This window comes from Penaeus japonicus, unplaced genomic scaffold (genome assembly GCF_977035675.1).
Source record: "Penaeus japonicus unplaced genomic scaffold, GWHDUDI00000001_assembly GWHDUDI00000022, whole genome shotgun sequence".
NCBI lineage: Eukaryota > Metazoa > Arthropoda > Malacostraca > Decapoda > Penaeidae > Penaeus > Penaeus japonicus.
In genome coordinates, this window is record NW_028234424.1 from 18,266,022 (window position 1) to 18,290,024 (window position 24,003).

Genomic DNA, 24,003 nt, shown 5'->3' on the forward strand with positions numbered 1-24,003 from the left:
CTATTAGTTAATATAAAAGATTCACAGTTTACTCCTAGACGCTTTAGCCTCCGAAAGGCTAAAAATCTCCACTGGGCTAGGCTAAAAATCTCCACTGGGCTAGCTACCGTTTTTCTCAAGGTTTCTGCTTATGATCTGACTTTTGTTCATGGCAGCCTCTCTTAAAAGATTCACTTCCCTTTGAAACATTTTGAATCAGCCACTCGTCGCCATCTGATTGAGTCGTGATCTGCGATTCTTTCCCCGATATGTCAGATATTTATTACGATCTGTGCTATACTTGCGTTGTATTAGATTCACCTTTCTAGTAAATCTAAAGTCCTTCAGGATTCTAGCTGTTGGGATGCTCTAGCTGCTTCCTTGGTTTTATGCAGTATACATAAGTATTAAGAGAAAACATAAACTTTCCTGTGCATTCTTGTCCGACTTCGCAGGTTTAGTACAGCGTCGGTTTATAGAATCAAAACAATGCGTTAAGTTATCCAGAATATGTTGGCGATTTTTTATATTCATATAGTATGGATATATATATATATATATATATATATATATATATATATATACATATATACATATATACACATATATATATATATATATAAATATATATATATATTTATATATATATGTATATATACATATATATATATATATATATATGGATATATAGGTATATATATGTATATATATACATATATAAACCTATGTATACACACACACACACACACACACATATATATATATATATATATATATATATATATATATATATATATATATATAAATACTAAATAAATATATACTAAAAACCTGTTGTTTAAAATTTAGCGTTTAAGTAGAGTAACTTACTGACCTCAGTCATAGAGCTTCATAATGACTCCATAACATTTCACTTTCCACAATTGTGTTCATTCATGCATGTGTGGATATACACATACATACATACATACATATATATATATATATATACATATATATATATATGTATATATGTAATATATATATATATATATATATATATATATATAAACAAACAAACATGTGTACGTGTGTGTGTATTTTTGTACGTGTGTGTACATATACATAGAGAAACAGAAAGAGAAACCCCCGCAAAGGAACCGCATTGTGGTGGCGCGGGGGCTTGAACTCCTTCCTCGGACGAGCAGCCGTCTGGTTAGCTCATTGGTAGCGTGTCGACTTCACATCCCCGTGGTCGGCAGATCGAGTCCCGTCCAAGCTCGTGAGCTTCCACTGTCACCTGGCGGTTACTGACGTAGCTGGGCACTGCCTTGGGTAAGCACCATGCTCAGATCGAGTCAACACTCGTTGGCACATTCTCTCACGAGTCAGCACACGCTAACACAGGCGGGCTCGCGTCACTGCTTACAAGCCCGGCGTAGCATATGCTCCGCAAATCTGGCTTATCCTTATCCTCGGACGAGCCCGCTCTGGATCTGGCCAGTCTCTTCCTTCTGTTGAGGTGGCCTTCCAGCGGCGGGTTCCCTGGGGAGGGATGACTAAGTGGTTCTAGGTGCAGGTGGGGTCGCCCCCCCCCCCTCTGGTCCTCCCCCAGTGGGGCTAACACCTGCCCACGCGTTTGCCGTGCGTGGCGCCCCTGTGTGCTGGGAGACGGGAGTTCTGGAGGTTGAGTGATGCCATGTACGAGTACGCCTTGTGGCTAACAATACGCCTCTTTGGTCCTCTATTCCAGCATGACGGGTGGCCTGATCTCAACTCGGTTAGGTCAATCGGCTGGTCTCTCTTTTGAGCTAGGCTAGGGTCAAGCAGCCCCTGTCTTGCAGGCAATGGCATGGTCTTGCAAGTGCCATCAATGCGAGGTAGGAGTTGCGTATATCCTCCCATCACCCCTGTGGCTTCTGAGCATAGCCTCAGTGCACAACTTCCCCTTGTTGGACTCCGTGGTGGGTGGGGGTGTGGGAGGATGAATTGAAGCGCTCTTACATGGCAACTCAATACAAAAAACCTCTGACTGACAATCCCATTGCCGAACCCGGCACGAAGTTAACCAAGGCTGTCACCTTAGAGCCTTTCAAGGTCCTCAGTGAAAAAAATAAAGAGAATGGGTAAGGCTCTGGCGTCGGTTCCTAGAAAACCTGCCCAAGAACCTTGGGCTGGACCCTCCAAATCAGCCCCTGGCTCTGACAAGTCTCTGGCGTCGGTTCAGACGACGATTCAAAACAAAAATGGACGCCAGGTAGGACCCTCCAACCCTGCTGGCCCCACTGCCAAATCCCCGGCGTCGGTTCGGGGGACAGGCAACAAGCGGCCTCGGACGGCTACGGACTTGGAGGGCGAGTCTGTAACCCCATGTCGATTCCCCCTAAACTGGAAGGATTCGACAACGCTTACCAGATGGTGCGGGCTCTGGAAAACCAGAGACAGTGCCGCCTGATGATTATAATTGTCAGGGACAATGGCATTGGCCACAATGGCCACTCTCACCTTCCTCCAGGAGACAGACAAGCTCCTGGATGGGCGGAAGGTGAGTCTGTCGGCTCTGACTCCCGAAGAGAGGAAGTCTAAGATGGTGCTTCTTGGCTTCCCTCTGATGTATGACCTTGAGGTCATCAAGTCTCATCCCAAGGTGGTGGGAACTTCCCGACTCTCCAAAGGGAAGCACTCAAACAGGCAAGTCCTGGTCACTTTGAAGGGAGCCCCAGTTGCATCCTTAGACCTTGACAATTAGGCTTCCTACAGCCCCAGGACATACGTTCCTGACCCACTCCGCTGCTTCACGTGTCAGAAGTACGGGCACCACCAGGCCACTTGCTCTGCAAAGCAAAAGTGTGGTGTCTGTAGTCAGGCACTAAGTATGGAGATGTGCCTCAAAGCACACAAGGGGGGACACCACCGCAGTGTCCAAACTGCCACAAAAGCACCACGCCTGGAGCCTCGGCTGTTCCGTAAGGAAGGAAGAGGCTCTTCGGCGGCAAGAGGTCGTTGCAAAGCGACCAGACTTTGTTCCCGCCTCTCCAGGCACTTATGTCTGGGGGCAGAACAAAGGGGTAAGGGCTCCTCCCCCCTTCTAAGAGGAAGGACATACCACACACAGTGAAACCACCACCGGACACCACCAACAAAAAGGAGTTTCCAGTTCTAGTTGGTCTGTGGACAACACTGCCAAGAGCAATCATTATGGGATAGTCACCACCATCTTGGACGCTGTGGATATACTTGAGGCCCGACTAGTAAATGCCAAAGCCTCAGAGACCATCCCCAAAACACGTCCGTGGTCCAGAATCCATATGTGCAGAAGACACTTCCACAGACAGAGAACCTCTGAGAACCACGCTCTTTTGAGAGAGGCTCTCGGGGATGTTCAGGAAACTGCTAAGAGGGTAAAGCAGGAAAAGTGGCTGGAGTGGGTGAGTCCTTTGGCCACCAAACCTCTCTTTCAGAGCTGTGGAACCGTATCAGACAGGCCACAAATTGCTCAGCCCCCAGAAAAACCCACCATGACCCGCGGTCGGAGGCGGAGAGACTGCCACTCGAGTTCTCTGCTAGAACAAATAGCATCGGCCTACCAGAAGAGTTGAAGGCATGCCAAGAGGAATTGCTTCCAAGCAAGCATGCCCTCATCAGAGAAAAGGCAGTCGAGCCTGATGACGCAGATGCCATGTTCTCTCTGAGGGAATTACGGCGGACGTATAAGACTAGTTCCCGGTCAGCTCTAGGTTGTGATGGATCTCCTACCCCATCATTTCCCACCTAAGAGATGAAGGTGAGCTTGCATTCTTGCATCTCATCAACAAGAACTGGGAGACTTCCTCGCTACCACAGTGCTGGAAGAGGGCTGACATAGTTCCCATCCCTAAACCAAAGGAGCCGAGATGTACTGTCCCATCTCTCTACTCAGCTGTCTGGGAAAGAACCGGCTCCATTGGAAAATGGGACCTCCACATGAACACTTACATGACTTCACAAGGGGTAAGAACACTGCTCACAGCATAACCACCTTACTGAGCACTTTCAGCAACTCCAGCTCTGTCATTGTCTTCCTGGACCTGGAGAAGGCTTTTGAACTGGCGAGCCCACTCGCCATTCAGGAGATCCTGATTTGCAAGGGAATCAAAGCCAGACTGCTTTACCTGGATTGGTTACTTTTTTCGGAACAGAACTGCCAGAGTGAAGTTCCAAGGTCACCTTTCCAGGCATTTGCCCCCTGGAGAATGGCACTCCACAAAGGTGGGGTCCTTAGCCTGGCTCTGTTTAACACCCTCATGTTAAGCATCCTCGACATTCCACTCCCAGTGGGGTGCAAGATCATTTCATATGCAGATGATCTTGCAATTATCTTTGCTGGGAGACGAAATGAGAACCTGACTAGAAAGGCCCAGCTTTGTCTGGACCTAATTTCTGAGGAATGCCGCAGAGTCGGGCTGAAAATATCAGCAACCAAATCGAAGGCAATAGTGCTGAAACACGATGTCCGCGACTAAAGACTGCAAGCCAAAGGGTTAGAGCTAGAGTGAACTTACGTCTTCCAATACTTGGGGGTATGGGTTGATGAGAACCTCACCTTCCGGTCTGAGATTAAATATCTCCTAGACCAGACCAAGGCAAGACTCTCTGTCATAAGAGCTCTGTCAGGGCGGCACTTACGGCTGGGCACCATGTACTAAGATCCTTCTATGTGCATGCTGTCTGTCACATTGTGGACTATGCCTCTGTCGCCCTGATTACAGTCAAGCCTGGACTAAGGAAAAGACTTGATATCATGCAAAACGAGGCCGCCAGGATTATTCTGGGTGCTCTTGGGTGGACTAAGGTTACCAACCTCCTCTTTGAAGCGAATCTTTTCCCCTGGACAACGATCCAGATGGCGGCCCAGTTCCTTGTCAAAGTCCTAAAGTCCCCACCGGACTCGCAGCTAAGACAGAAAGTGCAGCATTGGCTTGCACAGAACCATGAACTCTTTGCTAACAACACCTGGCTGTCTCACACAGCCAGGGTGCTGATACGCTTTGAGCTCAAGGAGACATTACTGGTTAAGGGCATGGACTTCCCCCACCCTGACTATGTCACAGTGCCGCCATGGGCACGATCCTTGATAGAGTTTTCTGTCATGAGCCTATCAAGGAGAAAGACAGTACTCACTGCCTCTGGAATATCGCAGCAATCACTCCGCCGGGTAGTAAAACCTACTTCACGGATGGTTCTGTAGACCCCATCACCTGCACTGCAGGCGCCGGTTTTGCAGCAAGGGGTACAACAAGAGCTATGCGGGTATCTGACAATGCCTCCTCATTCCAGGCAGAGGCAGTTGCTATTATGGGAGCCCTAGCTCATGGCATGTTGTCATATATACAGATTCTAGGGCCGCCATTGACAAAGCACGCCCCTTGATAACGTTTATCTTCTGACCATGATACTCACCATTGCTCAGAGAATCCTGGATCAGGGTAGACGCATTGTCATCAACTGGATTCTGAGCCATGTTGGTATTAAAGGGAACGACCTAGCAGACAGGTTGGCAGAGGAAGGCAGGAAGAAACCCTTGAGTGATCTTGTGGTGCATCCTAGCCAGGAACTGCTAAGGCGTAAAACGATGGCTGCAGGGCAGGTCGGTGACCTGCAGCGACATAGAGAGGAAGCGAGAACCTCCCCCTCGGCCAGATGGTACTCAGACGCCACAGGCTATGAGTCGCTGATACTCTCTCCCAGAATATCAAGGTGTGCTGAAGTCAGCCTTCACAGACTGAGAATAGGCTATCCTTGTGCGTGGCAAATCGTACCCACCATTAGGCATAATGAGCGACACTGTGAACATTGTAGCGCGCCGGACGCCAAATTAGAGCACTGCCTGATGGAGTGCGAGCACACTCGCTTCCTCAGGCAGGGCCCAGAGACGACAGCCGCTGGGCTAGTTAGAACGGCTATGTCTGTCGCTTGCCCCCTGGCAACTGGAGCGCCTATAGGCAATCTGACCGCCACGGTAAACATTCAGTTATGATGATCAGATGAGTCAGCACTTATAGCTGACAGCGGCCTCGTGCATATAGCTCGGGCGAAGGGACGTTTTCGCGAATCTCTCTGAATTGAACTGAACAGAAAGAGAAAAGGGATGCAGGGAGAGATTACTTTTTTGGAGAAAAAATCAAGATGATATGACTAATAAATCGTACATCGCCTCATCATTCAACAAATGGATGCTTGACATTGGAGTATACGCTTAATCATGTTACCCTCATTCTCTTTCAGGCAAATTTGGTCCTATTTATGTCTCTTACTGCCTATGTGAAGGGAAATTTTGGTCTTGTTATAGTGCTAGTAATGACCTTTAAGCATAGTGGAATTCAATATACCAATAGCCAGGGAAAAATGTAAAGAAAAAGGCTTCGTTGGAAGTAAGTATTATTATCATTTTTTAATTTCGTTCCTTGCCATTCATTTGATACTTCGTTGATTTTCATTTAATTAGATTATTTCATTATGCGTTGTTTGCATCATTATTGCAAATAAGTGCCCGAAGGTGCCTGGGAAGCTAGACATTTATCCCTATTTAACCCATGACCTAATGCTGTTAGTATGCAATCAAAAACCTCATTATTATTATTATTATTATTTCATTTTATCATTATTATTATTATTTTTTAGGAAAGGCACTTCAAGGGATACCTGTATAGTCTACTAAATCTCTACAATCCTTACCTTGCGTCGTGGTTGTGCAGGATGGCCTGAGGATGATTCTGTTGTGGTTGTGTCTGGTTCTGTTGTGGTTGTGTCTGGTTCTGTTGTGGTTGTGTCTGGTTCTGTTGTGGTTGTGTCTGGTTCTGTTGTGGTTGTGTCTGGTTCTGTTGTGGTTGTGTCTGGTTCTGTTGTGGTTGTGTCTGGTTCTGTTGTGGTTGTGTCTGGTTCTGTTGTGGTTGTGTCTGGTTCTGTTGTGGTTGTTTCTGGTTCTGTTGTGGTTGTGTCTGGTTCTGTTGTGGTTGTGTCTGGTTCTGTTGTGGTTGTGTCTGGTTCTGTTGTTGTGTCTGGTTCTGTTGTGGTTGTGTCTGGTTCTGTTGTGGTTGTTTCTGGTTCTGTTGTGGTTGTTTCTGGTTCTGTTGTGGTTGTGTCTGGTTCTGTTGTGGTTGTTTCTGGTTCTGTTGTGGTTGTGTCTGGTTCTGTTGTGGTTGTGTCTGGTTCTGTTGTGGTTGTGTCTGGTTCTGTTGTGGTTGTGTCTGGTTCTGTAGTTGTATCTGGTTCTGTTGTGGTTGTATCTGGTTCTGTTGTGGTTGTGTCTGGTTCAGTTGTGGTTGTGTCTGGTTCTATTGTGGTTTTATCTGGTTCTGTTGTGGTTGTAATTGGTTCTGTAGTTGTATCTAGTTCAGTTGTGGTTGTATCTGGTTCTGTTGTGGTTGTGTCTGGTTCTGTAGTTGTATCTGGTTCTGTTGTGGTTGTATCTGGTTCTGTTGTAGTTGTATCTGGTTCTGTTGTGGTTGTGTCTGGTTCTGTTGTGGTTGTATCTGGTTCTGTAGTTGTATCTGGTTCTGTTGTGGTTATGTCTGGTTCAGTTGTGGTTGTGTCTGGTTCAGTTGTGGTTGTATCTGGTTCTGTTGTGGTTGTGTCTGGTTCTGTAGTTGTATCTGATTCTGTAGTTGTATCTGATTCTGTTGTGGTTGTATCTGATTCAGTTGTGGTTGTATCTGGTTCTGTTGTGGTTGTGTCTTGTTCTGTTGTGGTTGTGTCTGGTTCAGTCGTGGTTGTGTCTGGTTCTGTTGTGGTTGTGTCTGGTTCAGTTGTGGTTGTGTCTGGTTCAGTTGTGGTTGTGTCTGGTTCAGTTGTGGTTGTATCTGGTTCAGTTGTGGTTGTATCTGGTTCTGTTGTGGTTGTGTCTGGTTCTGTTGTGGTTGTATCTGGTTCAGTTGTGGTTGTGTCTGGTTCAGTTGTGGTTGTATCTGGTTCTGTTGTGGTTGTGTCTGGTTCTGTTGTGGTTGTATCTGGTTCAGTTGTGGTTGTGTCTGGTTCAGTTGTGGTTGTATCTGGTTCTGTTGTAGTTGTATCTGGTTCAGTTGTGGTTGTGTCTGGTTCTGTTGTGGTTGTATCTGGTTCAGTTGTGGTTGTATCTGGTTCTGTTGTGGTTGTATCTGGTTCTGTTGTAGTTGTATCTGGTTCTGTTGTGGTTGTATCCGGTTCTGTTGTGGTTGTATCTGGTTCAGTTGTGGTTGTTTCTGGTTCAGTTGTGGTTGTGTCTGGTTCTGTTGTGGTTGTATCCGGTTCTGTTGTGGTTGTATCTGGTTCTGTTGTGGTTGTGTCTGGTTCTGTTGTGGTTGTATCTGGTTCAGTTGTGGTTGTATCTGGCTCAGTTGTGGTTGTATCTGGTTCAGTTGTGGTTGTATCTGGTTCTGTTGTGGTTGTATCTGGTTCTGTTGTGGTTGTATCTGGTTCTGTTGTGGTTGTATCTGGTTCTGTTGTGGTTGTATCTGGTTCAGTTGTGGTTGTATCTGGTTCAGTTGTGGTTGTATCTGGTTCAGTTGTGGTTGTATCTGGTTCCGTTGTGGTTGTATCTGGCTCAGTTGTGGTTGTATCTGGTTCAGTTGTGGTTGTATCTGGTTCAGTTGTGGTTGTATCTGGTTCAGTTGTGGTTGTATCTGGTTCCGTTGTGGTTGTATCTGGCTCAGTTGTGGTTGTATCTGGTTCAGTTGTGGTTGTATCTGGTTCAGTTGTGGTTGTATCTGGTTCAGTTGTGGTTGTATCTGGTTCCGTTGTGGTTGTATCTGGCTCAGTTGTGGTTGTATCTGGTTCAGTTGTGGTTGTATCTGGTTCAGTTGTGGTTGTATCTGGTTCAGTTGTGGTTGTATCGGGCTCAGTTGTTGTAGCGGATTCAGTTGTGGTTGTATCAGGTTGAGTTGTGGTGGTGTCTCCTGCAGTTGTGGTTGTAGCCGGCGTTGTCGTAGTGGTACCTGTGATGGTTGACACTGCTTTAGTTCATGTGATATTCTCAAATAGGATTCATAATATATTTGCCAAGAAAATGCTCATTGATTTCGTTTCTGGTGCTCTCTTCAGCACCAGAAACAATTCACCGAAATGCAAGCAGTTGTTTTGCCCTTGACTGCCAATATAAATGACCCGATGCGGTCATAACACAAGGGGCCGGGTGCAATAAAGTTGGTTGTAAATCCTTCTATTTGCAACCGTAGCAATTGCATCTCCCACTGCTTACCGATCCCCGAAGCAGTTTTAACTGCGACTTAGAATGAACGCCATTACCCTGCCCATCCAATGAGAAGCGTGCTCTCAAAGTACGTCCGCCAATCAGCGCCCAATAATATCAAAACATAATCTCTCACATTATCTTCGAAAACATGGAAGGTTCTATGTTCTCCCCCACACTTTTACGGCTGATCCCTGACACCTTTATCCTCTCCAAATATACTTGAGAGCAAATCAGACAAATCAAGAAGCACTGCAATAGCTTTTCTTAAGTAGGGCTTAGCGATCGGAAATCAGTGTCCAATTTTATTTATGTCAAGTTTAGTTCAGTTCTTCCGAAATCTTTCATTCAAGCGCCGTTCTTGCAGTGATTTCATCAGCAATGTTTTTCAGCAAAAAACAGAATTAGTCTGTTTCTTCCTTTAGGTATGATTTAAGGAGGGTGAAAACCTTTTCATGATTTCGAAGCCATTGTATATGGTTATGCAATGATGTTAATGGGCAGTGATTGGCGGACACATTTTGAGAGCGCGCTTCTCATTGGCTGGCCAGTGTAATGAAGTTTCTTCAGAGTTGCAGTTAATACTCCTTAGATCAGGATGCAGTAGGAATCGCAATGGCTACAGTCGCAAATTAGTAGTAGATTTGTGCGAACTTTCTTGGGCTTTCTTACACACTATCCCATGAGAGAAATATGCAGGATTTCACACAAGTGAAGCGGTGTAGATCTCTCGACTAAAGGATAAAGTCTAACATATGCGCTGTTAGATCCGGTAAGGAATCTAATGCATGTTTCATGAAGGTCATCCATTGAGTGTGATTAATGCTAGATTATTTGATAAATACTAAATTCATTAATGTTAGAATTCTTTCTGATTAAGGAAACACCCAATTTTAACATAAGTGCTGGTGAATGGGGTATTTGTGACATAAATATGCATCTATATCTTTATCTATCTATATACATGTGTGTATATATGGAAATCTTTATCTATCTATCCATATATCTATCTATCGATTTATACATCTATCTATCTATATACGTATACATACATATAGAATAAAGAAAAGAAAGAGGAAAAAAAGGGAAACGAAAAAAGTGTTTGAATCTTACCCGCCAACTGATCAGTTAAATCTTTTAGTTGATCGCGGAGGGATTCCAGGTCATTTGTAGCATTGGCGATGAGCGGACGGACTGTTGCCATCGCATTTTCAGTGGCACTTTGCAATTCATCTAATTTGGAAGAATCAATCGTGAGGCTCCCATTGTTGATCAATGCTAACATCTCCCGGAAGACGTAGGTAAGGCAAGTGACTTGCTCATCGGTGGCGCTTTCAATGTTCGGCATATCCACGGACAGAATTTCCTCCAGGACGGCATCAGGAGCCCCGGAGTAAGATGCATTGTCATCCATACAAGCGGGACTAATAGTAATGTTCCCTCCGGTGACGCTGATGGCGGGTTCGGCGGCCCTCCTGCTCCTTGGAAGACTTGAGAGCTTCACACGGAGATTCTGCAGTGCCTGATACAATTCCTCAAGCGATCGTTTATCCCCTTCTGTCTGGTTGATTCGTGCTTCGAGAGCAGCTATCTGGGCTTCGATTGAAGGTGTCGTTGGTTCATATGAGGGTGTGGTTGCATCTGGCTCAGTTGTGGTTGTATCTGGCTCAGTTGTGGTTGTATCTGGTTCAGTTGTGGTTGTATCTGGTTCAGCTGTGGTTGTATCTGGTTCAGTTGTGGTTGTATCTGGTTCAGTTGTGGTTGTATCTGGCTCAGTTGTGGTTGTATCTGGTTCAGTTGTGGTTGTATCTGGTTCAGCTGTGGTTGTATCTGGTTCAGTTGTGGTTGTATCTGGTTCAGTTGTGGTTGTATCTGGTCCAGTTGTGGTTGCATCTGGCTCAGTTGTGGTTGTATCTGGTTCAGTTGTGGTTGTATCTGGTTCAGTTGTGGTTGTATCTGGTTCAGTTGTGGTTGTATCTGGTTCAGTTGTGGTTGCATCTGGCTCAGTTGTGGTTGTATCTGGTTCAGTTGTGGTTGTATCTGGTTCAGTTGTGGTTGTATCTGGTTCTGTTGTGGATATATCAGGTTCAGTTGTGGTTGTATCTGGTTCAGTTGTGGTTGTATCTGGTTCTGTTGTGGTTATATCAGGTTCAGTTGTGGTTGTATCTGGTTCAGTTGTGGTTGTATCAGGTTCTGTTGTGGTTATATCTGGCTCAGTTGTGGTTGTATCTGGTTCAGTTGTGGTTGTATCTGGTTCAGTTGTGGTTGTATCTGGTTCAGTTGTGGTTGTATCTGGTTCAGTTGTGGTTGTATCTGGTTCAGTTGTGGTTGTATCTGGTTCAGTTGTGGTTGTATCTGGTTCAGTTGTGGTTGTATCTGGTTCAGTTGTGGTTGTATCTGGTCCAGTTGTGGTTGTATCTGGTTCAGTTGTAGTTGTATCTGGTTCAGTTGTGGTTGTATCTGGTTCAGTTGTTGTTGTATCTGGTTCTGTTGTGGTTGTATCTGGCTCAGTTGTGGTTGTATCTGGTTCAGTTGTGGTTGTATCTGGCTCAGTTGTGGTTGTATCTGGTTCTGTTGTGGTTGTATCTGGTTCTGTTGTGGTTGTATCTGGTTCTGTTGTGGTTGTATCTGGCTCAGTTGTAGTTGTATCTGGTTCAGTTGTGGTTGTATCTGGTTCTGTTGTGGTTATATCTGGTTCTGTTGTGGTTGTATCTGGATCAGTTGTGGTTGTATCTGGCTCAGTTGTGGTTGTATCTGGTTTAGTTGTGGTTGTATCTGGTTCTGTTGTGGTTGTATCTGGTTCTGTTGTGGTTGTATCTGGTTCAGTTGTGGTTGTATCGGGCTCAGTTGTTGTAGCGGATTCAGTTGTGGTTGTATCAGGTTGAGTTGTGGTGGTGTCTCCTGCAGTTGTGGTTGTAGCCGGCATTGTCGTAGTGGTACCTGTGATGGTTGACACTGCTTTAGTTCATGTGATATTCTCAAATAGGATTCATAATATATTTGCCAAGAAAATGCTCATTGATTTCGTCCAAAGCCGGTTGCTCTCTTCAGCACCAGAAACAATTCACCGAAATGCAAGCAGTTGTTTTGCCCTTGACTGCCAATATAAATGACCCGATGCGGTCATAACACAAGGGGCCGAGTGCAAGAAAGTTGGTTGTAAATCCTTCTATTTGCAACCGTAGCAATTGCAACTCCCACTGCTTAACGATCCCCGAAGCAGTTTTAACTGCGACTTAGAATGAACGTCATTACCCTGCCCATCCAATGAGAAGCGTGCTCTCAAAGTACGTCCGCCAATCAGCGCCCAATAATATCAAAACATAATATCTCACATTATCTTCGAAAACATGGAAGGTTCTATGTTCTCCCCCACACTTTTACGGCTGATCCCTGACACCCTGATTTTATATTTCCTCTTATATATATATAAGAGGAAATCGATTTATATTTCCTCTCCAAATATACTTGAGAGCAAATCAGACAAATCAAGAAGCACTGCAATAGCTTTTCTTAAGTAGGGCTTAGCGATCGGAAATCAGTGTCCAATTTTATTTATGTCAAGTTTAGTTCAGTTCTTCCGAAATCTTTCATTCAAGCGCCGTTCTTGCAGTGATTTCATCAGCAATGTTTTTCAGCAAAACCAAGAATTAGTCTGTTTCTTCCTTTAGGTATGATTTAAGGAGGGTGAAAACCTTTTCATGATTTCGAAGCCATTGTATATGGTTATGCAATGATGTTAATGGGCAGTGATTGGCGGACACATTTTGAGAGCGCGCTTCTCATTGGCTGGCCAGTGTAATGAAGTTTCTTCAGAGTTGCAGTTAATACTCCTTAGATCAGGATGCAGTAGCAATCGCAATGGCTACAGTCGCAAATTAGTAGTAGATTTGTGCGGACTTTCTTGGGCTTTCTTACACACTATCCCATGAGAGAAATATGCAGGATTTCACACAAGTGAAGCGGTGTAGATCTCTCGACTAAAGGATAAAGTCTAACATATGCGCTGTTAGATCCGGTAAGGAATCTAATGCATATTTCATGAAGGTCATCCATTGAGTGTGATTAATGCTAGATTATTTGATAAATACTAAATTCATTAATGTTAGAATTCTTTCTGATTAAGGAAACACCCAATGTTAACATAAGTGCTGGTGAATGGGGTAATGATGACATATATATATATATATATATATATATATATATATATATATATATATATATATATGTATGTATGTATATACATATGCATATGTGATCCAATTGACTCACACACACATATATAAGTGTGTGTGCGCGCACGCGCGTGTGTGCATAAATATGCATCTATATCTACACTATATCTCTCTATATACATGTGTGTATATATATGCAAATCTTTATCTATCCATTTATATATCGATTTATCCATCTATCTATCTATATACATACATATAGAATAAAGAAAATAAAGGAAAAAAAGGAAACGAAAAAAGTGTTTGAATCTTACCCGCCAACTGATCAGTTAAATCTTGCAGTTGATCGCGGAGGGCCTCCAGCTCATTTGAAGCATTGGCGATGAGCGGAAGGACTGTTGCCGTCGCATTTTCAGCGGCACTTTGCAATTCATCTAATTTGGAAGAATCAATCGTGAGGCTCCCATTGTTGATCAATGCTAACATCTCCTGGACGACGTAGGTAAGGCAAGTGACTTGCTCATTGGTGGCGCTTGCAATGTTCGGCATATCCACGGACAGAACATCCCCCAGGACGGCATCAGGAGCCCCGGAGTAAGATGCATTGTCATCCATACAAGCGGGACTAATAGTAATGTTCCCTCCGGTGACGCTGATGGCGGGTTCGGCGGCCCTCCTGCTCCTTGGAAGACTTGAGAGCTTCACACGGAGATTCTGCAGTGCCTGATGCAATTCCTCAAGCGATCGTTTATCCCCTTCTGTCTGGTTGATTCGTGCTTCGAGAGCAGCTATCTGGGCTTCGATTGAAGGTGTCGTTGGTTCATATGAGGGTGTGGTTGCATCTGGCTCAGTTGTGGTTGCATCTGGCTCAGTTGTGGTTGCATCTGGCTCAGTTGTGGTTGTATCTGGCTCAGTTGTGGTTGTATCTGGTTCAGTTGTGGTTGTATCTGGTTCAGTTGTGGTTGTATCTGGTTCAGTTGTGGTTGTATCTGGTCCAGTTGTGGTTGTATCTGGTCCAGTTGTGGTTGCATCTGGCTCAGTTGTGGTTGCATCTGGCTCAGTTGTGGTTGTATCTGGTTCAGTTGTGGTTGCATCTGGCTCAGTTGTGGTTGTATCTGGCTCAGTTGTGGTTGTATCTGGTTCAGTTGTGGTTGCATCTGGCTCAGTTGTGGTTGTATCTGGTTCAGTTGTGGTTGTATCTGGTTCAGTTGTGGTTGTATCTGGTTCAGTTGCGGTTGTATCTGGTTCAGTTGTGGTTGTATCTGGTTCAGTTGTGGTTGTATCTGGTTCAGTTGCGGTTGTATCTGGTTCAGTTGTGGTTGCATCTGGCTCAGTTGTGGTTGTATCTGGCTCAGTTGTGGTTGTATCTGGTTCAGTTGTGGTTGTATCTGGTTCAGTTGTGGTTGTATCTGGTTCAGTTGTGGTTGTATCTGGTTCAGTTGTGGTTGTATCTGGTTCAGTTGTGGTTGTATCTGGTTCAGTTGTGGTTGTATCTGGTTCAGTTGTGGTTGTATCTGGTTCAGTTGTGGTTGTATCTGGTTCAGTTGTGGTTGTATCTGGTTCAGTTGTGGTTGTATCTGGTTCAGTTGTGGTTGTATCTGGTTCAGTTGTGGTTGTATCTGGTCCAGTTGTGGTTGTATCTGGTTCAGTTGTGGTTGTATCTGGTTCAGTTGTGGTTGTATCTGGTTCAGTTGTGGTTGTATCTGGTTCAGTTGTGGTTGTATCTGGTTCAGTTGTGGTTGTATCTGGTTCAGTTGTGGTTGTATCTGGTTCAGTTGTGGTTGTATCTGGTTCAGTTGTGGTTGTATCTGGTCCAGTTGTGGTTGTATCTGGCTCAGTTGTGGTTGTATCTGGTTCAGTTGTAGTTGTATCTGGTTCAGTTGTGGTTGTATCTGGTTCAGTTGTGGTTGTATCTGGTTCAGTTGTGGTTGTATCTGGTTTAGTTGTGGTTGTATCTGGTTCAGTTGTGGTTGTATCTGATTCAGTTGTGGTTGTATCTAGTTCAGTTGTGGTTGTGTCTGGTTCTGTTGTGGTTGTATCTGGTTCTGTTGTGGTTGTATCTGGCTCAGTTGTGGTTGTATCTGGTTCTGTTGTGGTTGTATCTGGCTCAGTTGTGGTTGTATCTGGTTCTGTTGTGGTTGTATCTGGTTCTGTTGTGGTTGTATCGGGCTCAGTTGTTGTAGCGGATTCAGTTGTGGTTGTATCAGGTTGAGTTGTGGTCGTATCTAGCATAGTTGTGGTGGTGTCTCCTGCAGTTGTGGTTGTAGCCGGCATTGTCGTAGTGGTACCTGTGATGGTTGACACTGCTTTAGTTCATGTGATATTCTCAAATAGGATTCATAATATATTTGCCAAGAAAATGCTCATTGATTTCGTTTCTGGTGCTCTCTTCAGCACCAGAAACAATTCACCGAAATGCAAGCAGTTGTTTTGCCCTTAACTGCCAATATAAATGACCCGATGCGGTCATAACACAAGGGGCCGGGTGCAAGAAAGTTGGTTGTAAATCCTTCTATTTGTAACCGTAGCAATTGCAACTCCCACTGCTTACCGATCCCCGAAGCAGTTTTAACTGCGACTTAGAATGAACGCCATTACCCTGCCCATCCAATGAGAAGCGTGCTCTCAAAGTACGTCCGCCAATCAGCGCCCAATAATATCAAAACATAATATCTCACATTATCTTCGAAAACATGGAAGGTTCTATGTTCTCCCCCACACTTTTACGGCTGATCCCTGACACCTTTATCCTCTCCAAATATATTTGAGAGCTAATCAGACAAATCAAGAAGCACTGCAATAGCTTTTCTTAAGTAGGGCTTAGCGATCGGAAATCAGTGTCCAATTTTATTTATGTCAAGTTTAGTTCAGTTCTTCCGAAATCTTTCATTCAAGCGCCGTTCTTGCAGTGATTTCATCAGCAATGTTTTTCAGCAAAACCCAGAATTAGTCTGTTTCTTCCTTTAGGTATGATTTAAGGAGGGTGAAAACCTTTTCATGATTTCGAAGCCATTGTATATGGTTATGCAATGATGTTAATGGGCAGTGATTGGCGGACACATTTTGAGAGCGCGCTTCTCATTGGCTGGCCAGTGTAATGAAGTTTCTTCAGAGTTGCAGTTAATACTCCTTAGATCAGGATGCAGTAGCAATCGCAATGGCTACAGTCGCAAATTAGTAGTAGATTTGTGCGGACTTTCTTACACACTTTCCCATGAGAGAAATATGCAGGATTTCACACAAGTGAAGCGGTGTAGATCTCTCGACTAAAGGATAAAGTCTAACATATGCGTTGTTAGATCCGGTAAGGAATCTAATGCATATTTCATGAAGGTCATCCATTGAGTGTGATTAATGCTAGATTATTTGATAAATACTAAATTCATTAATGTTAGAATTCTTTCTGATTAAGGAAACACCCAATGTTAACATAAGTGCTGGTGAATGGGGTAATGATGACATATATATATATATATATATATATATATATATATATATATATGTATGTATGTATATACATATGCATATGTGATCCAATTGACTCACACACACATATATGTGTGTGCGCGCACGCGCGTGTGTGCATAAATATGCATCTATATCTACACTATATCTCTCTATATACATGTGTGTATATATATATGCAAATCTTTATCTATCCATTTATATATCGATTTATCCATCTATCTATCTATATACATACATATATATAGAATAAAGAAAATAAAGGAAAAAAAGGAAACGAAAAAAGTGTTTGAATCTTACCTGCCAACTGATCAGTTAAATTTTGCAGTTGATCGCGGAGGGCCTCCAGCTCATTTGAAGCATTGGCGATGAGCGAAGTGATTGTTGTCGTCGCATTTTCAGCGGCACTTTGCAATTCATCTAATTTGGAAGAATCAATCGTGATACTCCCATTGTTGATCAATGCTAACATCTCCTGGACGACGTAGGTAAGGCAAGTGAGTTGCTCATTGGTGGCGCTTCCAATGTTCGGCATATCCACGGACAGAACATCCCCCAGGACGGCATCAGGAGCCCCGAAGTAAGATGCACTGTCATCCATACAAGCGGGACTAATAGTAATGTTCCCTCCGGTGACGCTGATGGCGGGTTCGGCGGCCCTCCTGCTCCTTGGAAGACTTGAGAGCTTCACACGGAGATTCTGCAGTGCCTGATGCAATTCCTCAAGCGATCGTTTATCCCCTTCTGTCTGGTTGATTCGTGCTTCGAGAGCAGCTATCTGGGCTTCGATTGAAGGTGTCGTTGGTTCATATGAGGGTGTGGTTGCATCTGGCTCAGTTGTGGTTGCATCTGGCTCAGTTGTGGTTTCATCTGGCTCAGTTATGGTTGTATCTGGCTCAGTTGTGGTTGTATCTGGTTCAGTTGTGGTTGTATCTGGTCCAGTTGCGGTTGTATCTGGTTCAGTTGTGGTTGTATCTGGTTCAGTTGTGGTTGTATCTGGTTCAGTTGTGGTTGTATCTGGTCCAGTTGCGGTTGTATCTGGTTCAGTTGTGGTTGTATCTGGTTCAGTTGTGGTTGTATCTGGTTCAGTTGTGGTTGTATCTGGTTCAGTTGTGGTTGTATCTGGTTCAGTTGTGGTCGTATCTGGCTCAGTTGTGGTTGCATCTGGTTCAGTTGTGGTTGTATCTGGTTCAGTTGTGGTTGTATCTGGTTCAGTTGTGGTTGTATCTGGTTCAGTTGTGGTTGTATCTGGTCCAGTTGTGGTTGTATCTGGTTCAGTTGTGGTTGTATCTGGTTCAGTTGTGGTTGTATCTGGTTCAGTTGTGGTTGTATCTGGTTCAGTTGTGGTTGTATCTAGCTCAGTTGTGGTTGTATCTGGTTCAGTTGTGGTTGTATCTGGTTCAGTTGTGGTTGTATCTGGTTCAGTTGTGGTTGTATCTGGTTCAGTTGTGGTTGTGTCTGGTTCTGTTGTGGTTGTTTCTGGTTCAGTCGTGGTTGTGTCTGGTTCTGTTGTGGTTGTATCTGGTTCAGTTGTGGTTGTGTCTGGTTCTGTAGTTGTATCTGGTTCAGTTGTTGTTGTGTCTGGTTCTGTTGTGGTTGTTTCTGGTTCAGTCGTGGTTGTGTCTGGTTCTGTTGTGGTTGTATCTGGTTCTGTAGTTGTATCTGGTTCCGTTGTGGTTGTGTCTGGTTCAGTTGTTGTTGTATCTAGTTCTGTTGTGGTTGTATCTGGTTCTGCTGTGGTTGTGTCTGGTTCAGTTGTGGTTGTATCTGGCTCAGTTGTGGTTGTATAAGGTTCAGTTGTGGTTGCATCTATCTCAGTTGTGGTTGTATCTGGCTCAGTTGTGGTTGTATCTGGTTCAGTTGTAGTCGTATCTGGTTCAGTTGTGGTTGTATCTGGCTCAGTTGTGGTTGTATCTAGCTCAGTTGTGGTTGTATCTGGCTCAGTTGTGGTTGTATCTGTGAAAGAAAAGAAAAACATTTATTTGAAGGAGATTCTTTTGCATCTATAATGAATATAATTAATTATTAATATTTATGGTTGCATTTACTACATCTGATTCAGTTGTGGTTGTGTCTAGTTCTGTTTAAACTGTATCTAATTCATTTACGGTTGTATCTGGTTAGGTTCCAGCTGTTTCTGTATCTGGTAGTGGTGGTATCTTGCTCACATATGGTTGTACCTGTTTAGGTGGGGCTGTGTCTTATTCAGTAGTGGTTTTACTTGTGATTGTATTTGACTTGGTTGTAGTTGTTTCCATAGTCGTGGCTGTACATTTATAATTTGTATCTAGATCTGTTGTGGTTGTATCTGGTTCAGTAGCTGTGGTACCTCATTTCTACCTCAGTTGTGTCTATACCTTCAGTTGTATCTAGCTCAGTTGTGGTTGTACCTTCTTCAGTTGTTGTATCTGGAGCCATTGTGGTTAGATCTGCTACAGCTGTGCTTGTACTTGACTCAGTTGTAATGGTTCCTGGTGTGGATTAATATTAGAAGATAAAAAATTATATATATATATATATATGTATATATATATATATATATATATATATATATATACATATATATATATATATATATATATTAAATTCATAAGCGTCTCCGAGGACGTCAGTTGACGGTGACAGCACTGCCAGGTGAATTCTGGGGGAAACTATAACCTCATTTTCTACAGACAATATAGACTTGAAGCAACAATATGGCAGGAAGCCTGTTTATCAAGTATTCGGTAGCCTCTTTTGGGTTCTGGAATGACCTGTTAAATTTGTTACACTAACCCCCACCCCCTCTCTCCCCTCGTCCACGCCACGCTTGGATGTAAACAAACATCTGAGAGAGCTCCACTGTTTTTAGGAAGTTTCTTGGGATTTAGCGATCTGCTGGCTTCCATCCTTGGCAGAAATAGATAGTGAGCACCAGTCAACTGTTTTGTGGCATATAGGTTTCTGAGGGTTTTGGACTTAGCCAGTAAATAGTCTAAAAAATGTAAAACTTTTTGTTGGTTCCCTCTCGCGCGGATTTCTCCCGTCTGCGCATGCGTAGTACGGGGTGTGGCGTGGTGACGTCACGCTTACGTCATTATACCCCGCTAGAGATTGTTGGCGACTCTAAGGTTAATCAAATTTAGGCAATATGAACTACTCTGGCCCTGGTACCCTTGCCGATGTTGAGGACGATCTCGCCCTCACTGACAACGAGGATGACTTAGATAAGCACTGGCCACTATTAAAACACATGGATCATTCTGGTTCTGCTCCCTTGCATCACCAAACTAAGGCCCCCCACCATACCACTCAGCCTCTCAAGCCAAGTGACCCATGGAGCAGGTGTCGGATTCGAGTGAACCGTCCTCTCCCACTCCTAAGTTATCCAAGCTCACTGAAACATCTCTACCCATGGCTCCCAAATTTTCTCCATACAGCCTTGATCCCTACAGGTCATCTAAGGCTTTTTATGTCCCTCCTGCATTTGCTCCAAGAGACTCATATGTCAAGCTTATGTTCCTTGATAACCCAGGTGTGGATGTGAAGATTTGGTGGCTTTCTGATGTTACCAAGACATTCTGCCTTGAACGGGAATTAGCTGAGGTGAAAATGTCAGCTGTCACCTCCCATTTTGTATACATCTCACGAAGGCGTGCTAACATCATACAAAGAGCCACAGAAGGGGAGTTTTTGTCCTTGAAGTTTGATGTTCAAGACTCGATTGACAGAGCGAGAAAATTTCCCACATATCTAATCACCTGGTACCCTGTCGGCATGGACCCGTCACTTGCCAAGGAGCTCCCTGGCATATACACAGCGCGTCGCTTCCACCAACATGGCATGCCCATCAACATGCTCGTCATCACCTGGAGCCTTCCAGACCCACCACCACCAACATTCTGCTTCAGCTTCCTTCCTTGCCTTCCACCCAGTGAGATTCAAAGGATGAAAGATGAACAGCCTTTGTGCTACAAGTGTTGGGGAATTGGACATATCTCCCAGTACTGTTCCGCCTCCTCCAACAAGTGTGGCTGGTGTTCCGGCACTCACTCTTCCCGCACCTGCACACACCGCAATCCCCAGCAGCCCACCACCGCTGATTCTACATCGGAGCAGTCTTCACCACCCGCCCCAGACACAACGATGTGGAAATGCCCTCGCTGTCACCAACCTGGGGTGAGTGTGTGGCATGGCTGTGCCAGACGCTCCTCATCTGCTGCCTCGCACACTGCCCACCCCTCCCAGCCATTACCACCACCGCCAACACTACCACCACTACCACAACTACAAATGGGCGCTGCCTCACCACCTCCAGCTTATACCCAGACTGAGTCACCACAAATTCTTGCCCTTCGTGAGGCTGTTTCCAACTTGACGGCACGATGCGCAGCAGTCACTGCACATTTTGATACAATTGAGTCTCACATCGAATTTGTGACCACCTTTTCAAGAAGCTACCACGAATCACACCTCAGAGTGACACCGCCTCAACGTCATCGTCCCCACCAGCCTCCTGTACACCTAGACACAGACTTCACTAGTAGGATGTAGCTTCATATTATCTCCTGGAATGCCTGTGGAATGAGGACTTACTCAAAGCTTGCTTCACTCAAGACATACATAGGTCACCACCATCCACATGTTATATTCATCCAAGAAGCTTTTATAGGCGGCCACATGCCCGGGGAAGATGCCCCTCCACTCCCATGCTACATCCCTTATGTCCACTATGCCAGAAACGGCCTAGTGAGCTACATTCATTCTTCCATAGCCCATATACTCCTGCGCTACTCTACTGATAACGACATGACGTTCCAGCTCTTTGAAGTCATTGTGGGTGATGGGAAGCTACGGCTTTGCAACGTCTACTCTGCACCTGGAAAGATCAACCTCCCTGCTCTCCCTACTGCTCCTTCTCACGGCATAGTTTACATGGGTGACTTTAACCTATTGCAGATGGAGATAAATTTGTTTGCCCAGCCTCCAGGATAGGTTTTATTTTAGAGAGAGACGGCTTGAAGCAATATAATTTGAATCATCCCACTCTTTCAGTCATTCATTGTAAACTAGGGCGGCTTTTGTTTTATTTTTTTGTGTGTTTTATTGAGTTTAGAGACTTATATGTGCCATATGACAGGCTCTATCAGTGCTGCAATTGACTAAAATTGTAGTATATTATCCATATTAGCTCATTATTTTCTTTATACTCAATGTGATAGAAGTATTGCTGTTTTATGAGAGGACAAAAGGCAACTTTATTTTTTCGTATTTTTGTGCTGTCATGAACGAATACGAAACATATAACCACCTACAATAAAGATAACAAGAAGAGGTAGGGAAGAGGAATGAAACCTGTGCTTGTGACTGTGAGTGCCACAGTGAAAGGCATCCATATTGGCACAGGAGCACATTTTATACACTGGGTATGGATTGAGTCACCTTCCTCTTCTCGTTCTGCCTGCACATCCTTCATCGGCGGTACTTTAGAGCAAGGGTTCATTAACTTTGTGTGTGCCATTGCTCTATAGAGACAGTGCTTGCTAGAGACCGTGGATGGGTGCCATTCAAGGCTCTCTCACCTGCTGGTGGTAGGAAAAAGTGGTGCCATCTAGGTTTTGGACGTTAAGCCAGCACGATATTACGGTAATTATAGTAATTATGACTGCGGTAGCCATCATCACTCATTCCTTTTTCATAGCAAAATAAAATAGCACAGTGATCCCAAATCCCCGAACGTCATGTACGTCATGACGCCCGTCGTCAGGCCAAAGCTCCTACGTCATGACACCCGTATGCAATGGGTTAATGCCCGCCACCCTGCCATAGGTGATCTCTTCCCCATGCCGAACCGTAGTGGATTGCCTCTCCTTGAATATATCCGTCTCCACCACCTCACTCACTGGCCAACTGGGGGCGCCACACACATCCGAGGTGGCACGCTTGACCACATCATCACTTTCGGCTTGGTGGTGTCGCAATTCAAGTGTTTCTCCATCCAGGCTCTCTTCTCTGACCACGTCGCTCTTGGCCTTCAGTATACACTGCCAGGTGGACCTTCCCTTCCTCAGACTCGCCTCCGCATCACTATCCCTCCGAAGTACTGCCCCAACTATGTCTCCTACATCTCCATTCTTCTATCAACATTTGATTACCAGTCACCTGACAGACTATACTCCTCCTTGGTTGACTCTACACACAACTTTTACACCTGTTATGTGACACGACCACATGTTTAAAGACACCTTGAGACCCAGGCCTGGATGCTGGATCAACATATTCTTCTGGCAGAAAGAAAGGCTGTGGAAGATGGCCGCACTTTCCAGAGGCAACCAACACCTGCTCTCCTCCACCAGTACCAGGCGTCCAGAGATGATCTCATTGGCCTTCAGCAGTGTGTCCATACTGAGTCTTGGATGAAGTATACTGATAGCATAAATCATCAGACCAATGCCGGCTCCATGTGGCATTTGATAAACAGAGTCATCAAGAGGAAACACCCAAGCGCTTCCCACCATAGCCCCACCCAATATACACAGGACTTAATAAATACCTGGTCTGAGCAGGCACTGACACGCAATCTTCCCATTCATATTCAAGAGGCTCTCTCCACTCACAGGAACACTCGCAGTTTGCGCCTAATGACTGCATTGCTACGAGCGGATGAAGATGACAACTTGCTCATCACGGAAGACAAACTGCGCCGTGCTCTCGCCAGGGGTAAGTCAGCAGCACCCGGGGATGATGGACTTCAAGTACTGTTGTGCCCATCCGCAAGCCTGGTACAAACAAGTTCAAGGCCAATTTCATTGACCTCCTGTTTCTGTAAAGTGCTTGAGCAAATATTCCTCACCCGCCTCATGTTCTGACTCCAAGATAAGTTATCTCCGCGGCTGTATGGTTTCCTGCCTGATGGACCTGTATGCCCGCCTCTCCCCCACCAGTGTGGTAGCATTTCTTGACCTAAAAAGTGCCTTTGACATTGCCAACAGGGAGGTTATTCTTGACCAGCTAGTTGATTTTTGTGTCCAAGGAAATCTCCTTCATTGGATCCGTGGCTATCTCAGCAACAGGACCTCACGTGTGATTTTTAAAGGCTCATGTAGTGAGTACAAGGAGTTCGAACTTGGTACTCCACAGGGCGGGGTTTTAAGTCCCTTCTTATTCAATGTTCTGATGCACCACTTGCTGACTCTTCTTCCTGAAACTTTCGGCACAACTGTC

The 24,003-nt window shown here is 44.7% G+C and overlaps 1 protein-coding gene across 5 annotated transcripts in view; it reads right to left on the reverse strand.

Moving 5' to 3' along the window:
- The window catches only part of LOC122264038 (uncharacterized), a 52,756-nt gene that overhangs the window by 1,087 nt on the left and 27,666 nt on the right, over nt 1-24,003 (reverse strand). For 3 of the 5 annotated variants that reach the window (XM_086549538.1, XM_086549540.1, XM_086549537.1), the window contains 5 exons: nt 19,191-19,271; nt 17,101-18,756; nt 13,650-15,623; nt 10,274-12,100; nt 6,673-8,906 (listed from right to left, as the gene is read on the reverse strand). In XM_086549538.1, coding sequence (XP_086405664.1) covers nt 6,673-8,906; nt 10,274-12,100; nt 13,650-15,623; nt 17,101-18,756; nt 19,191-19,271 — 7,772 coding nt within the window. The remainder of the gene's footprint in view (nt 1-6,672; nt 8,907-10,273; nt 12,101-13,649; nt 15,624-17,100; nt 18,757-19,190; nt 19,272-24,003) is intronic. The other 2 variants (XM_086549541.1, XM_086549539.1) reach the window with 1 other exon arrangement.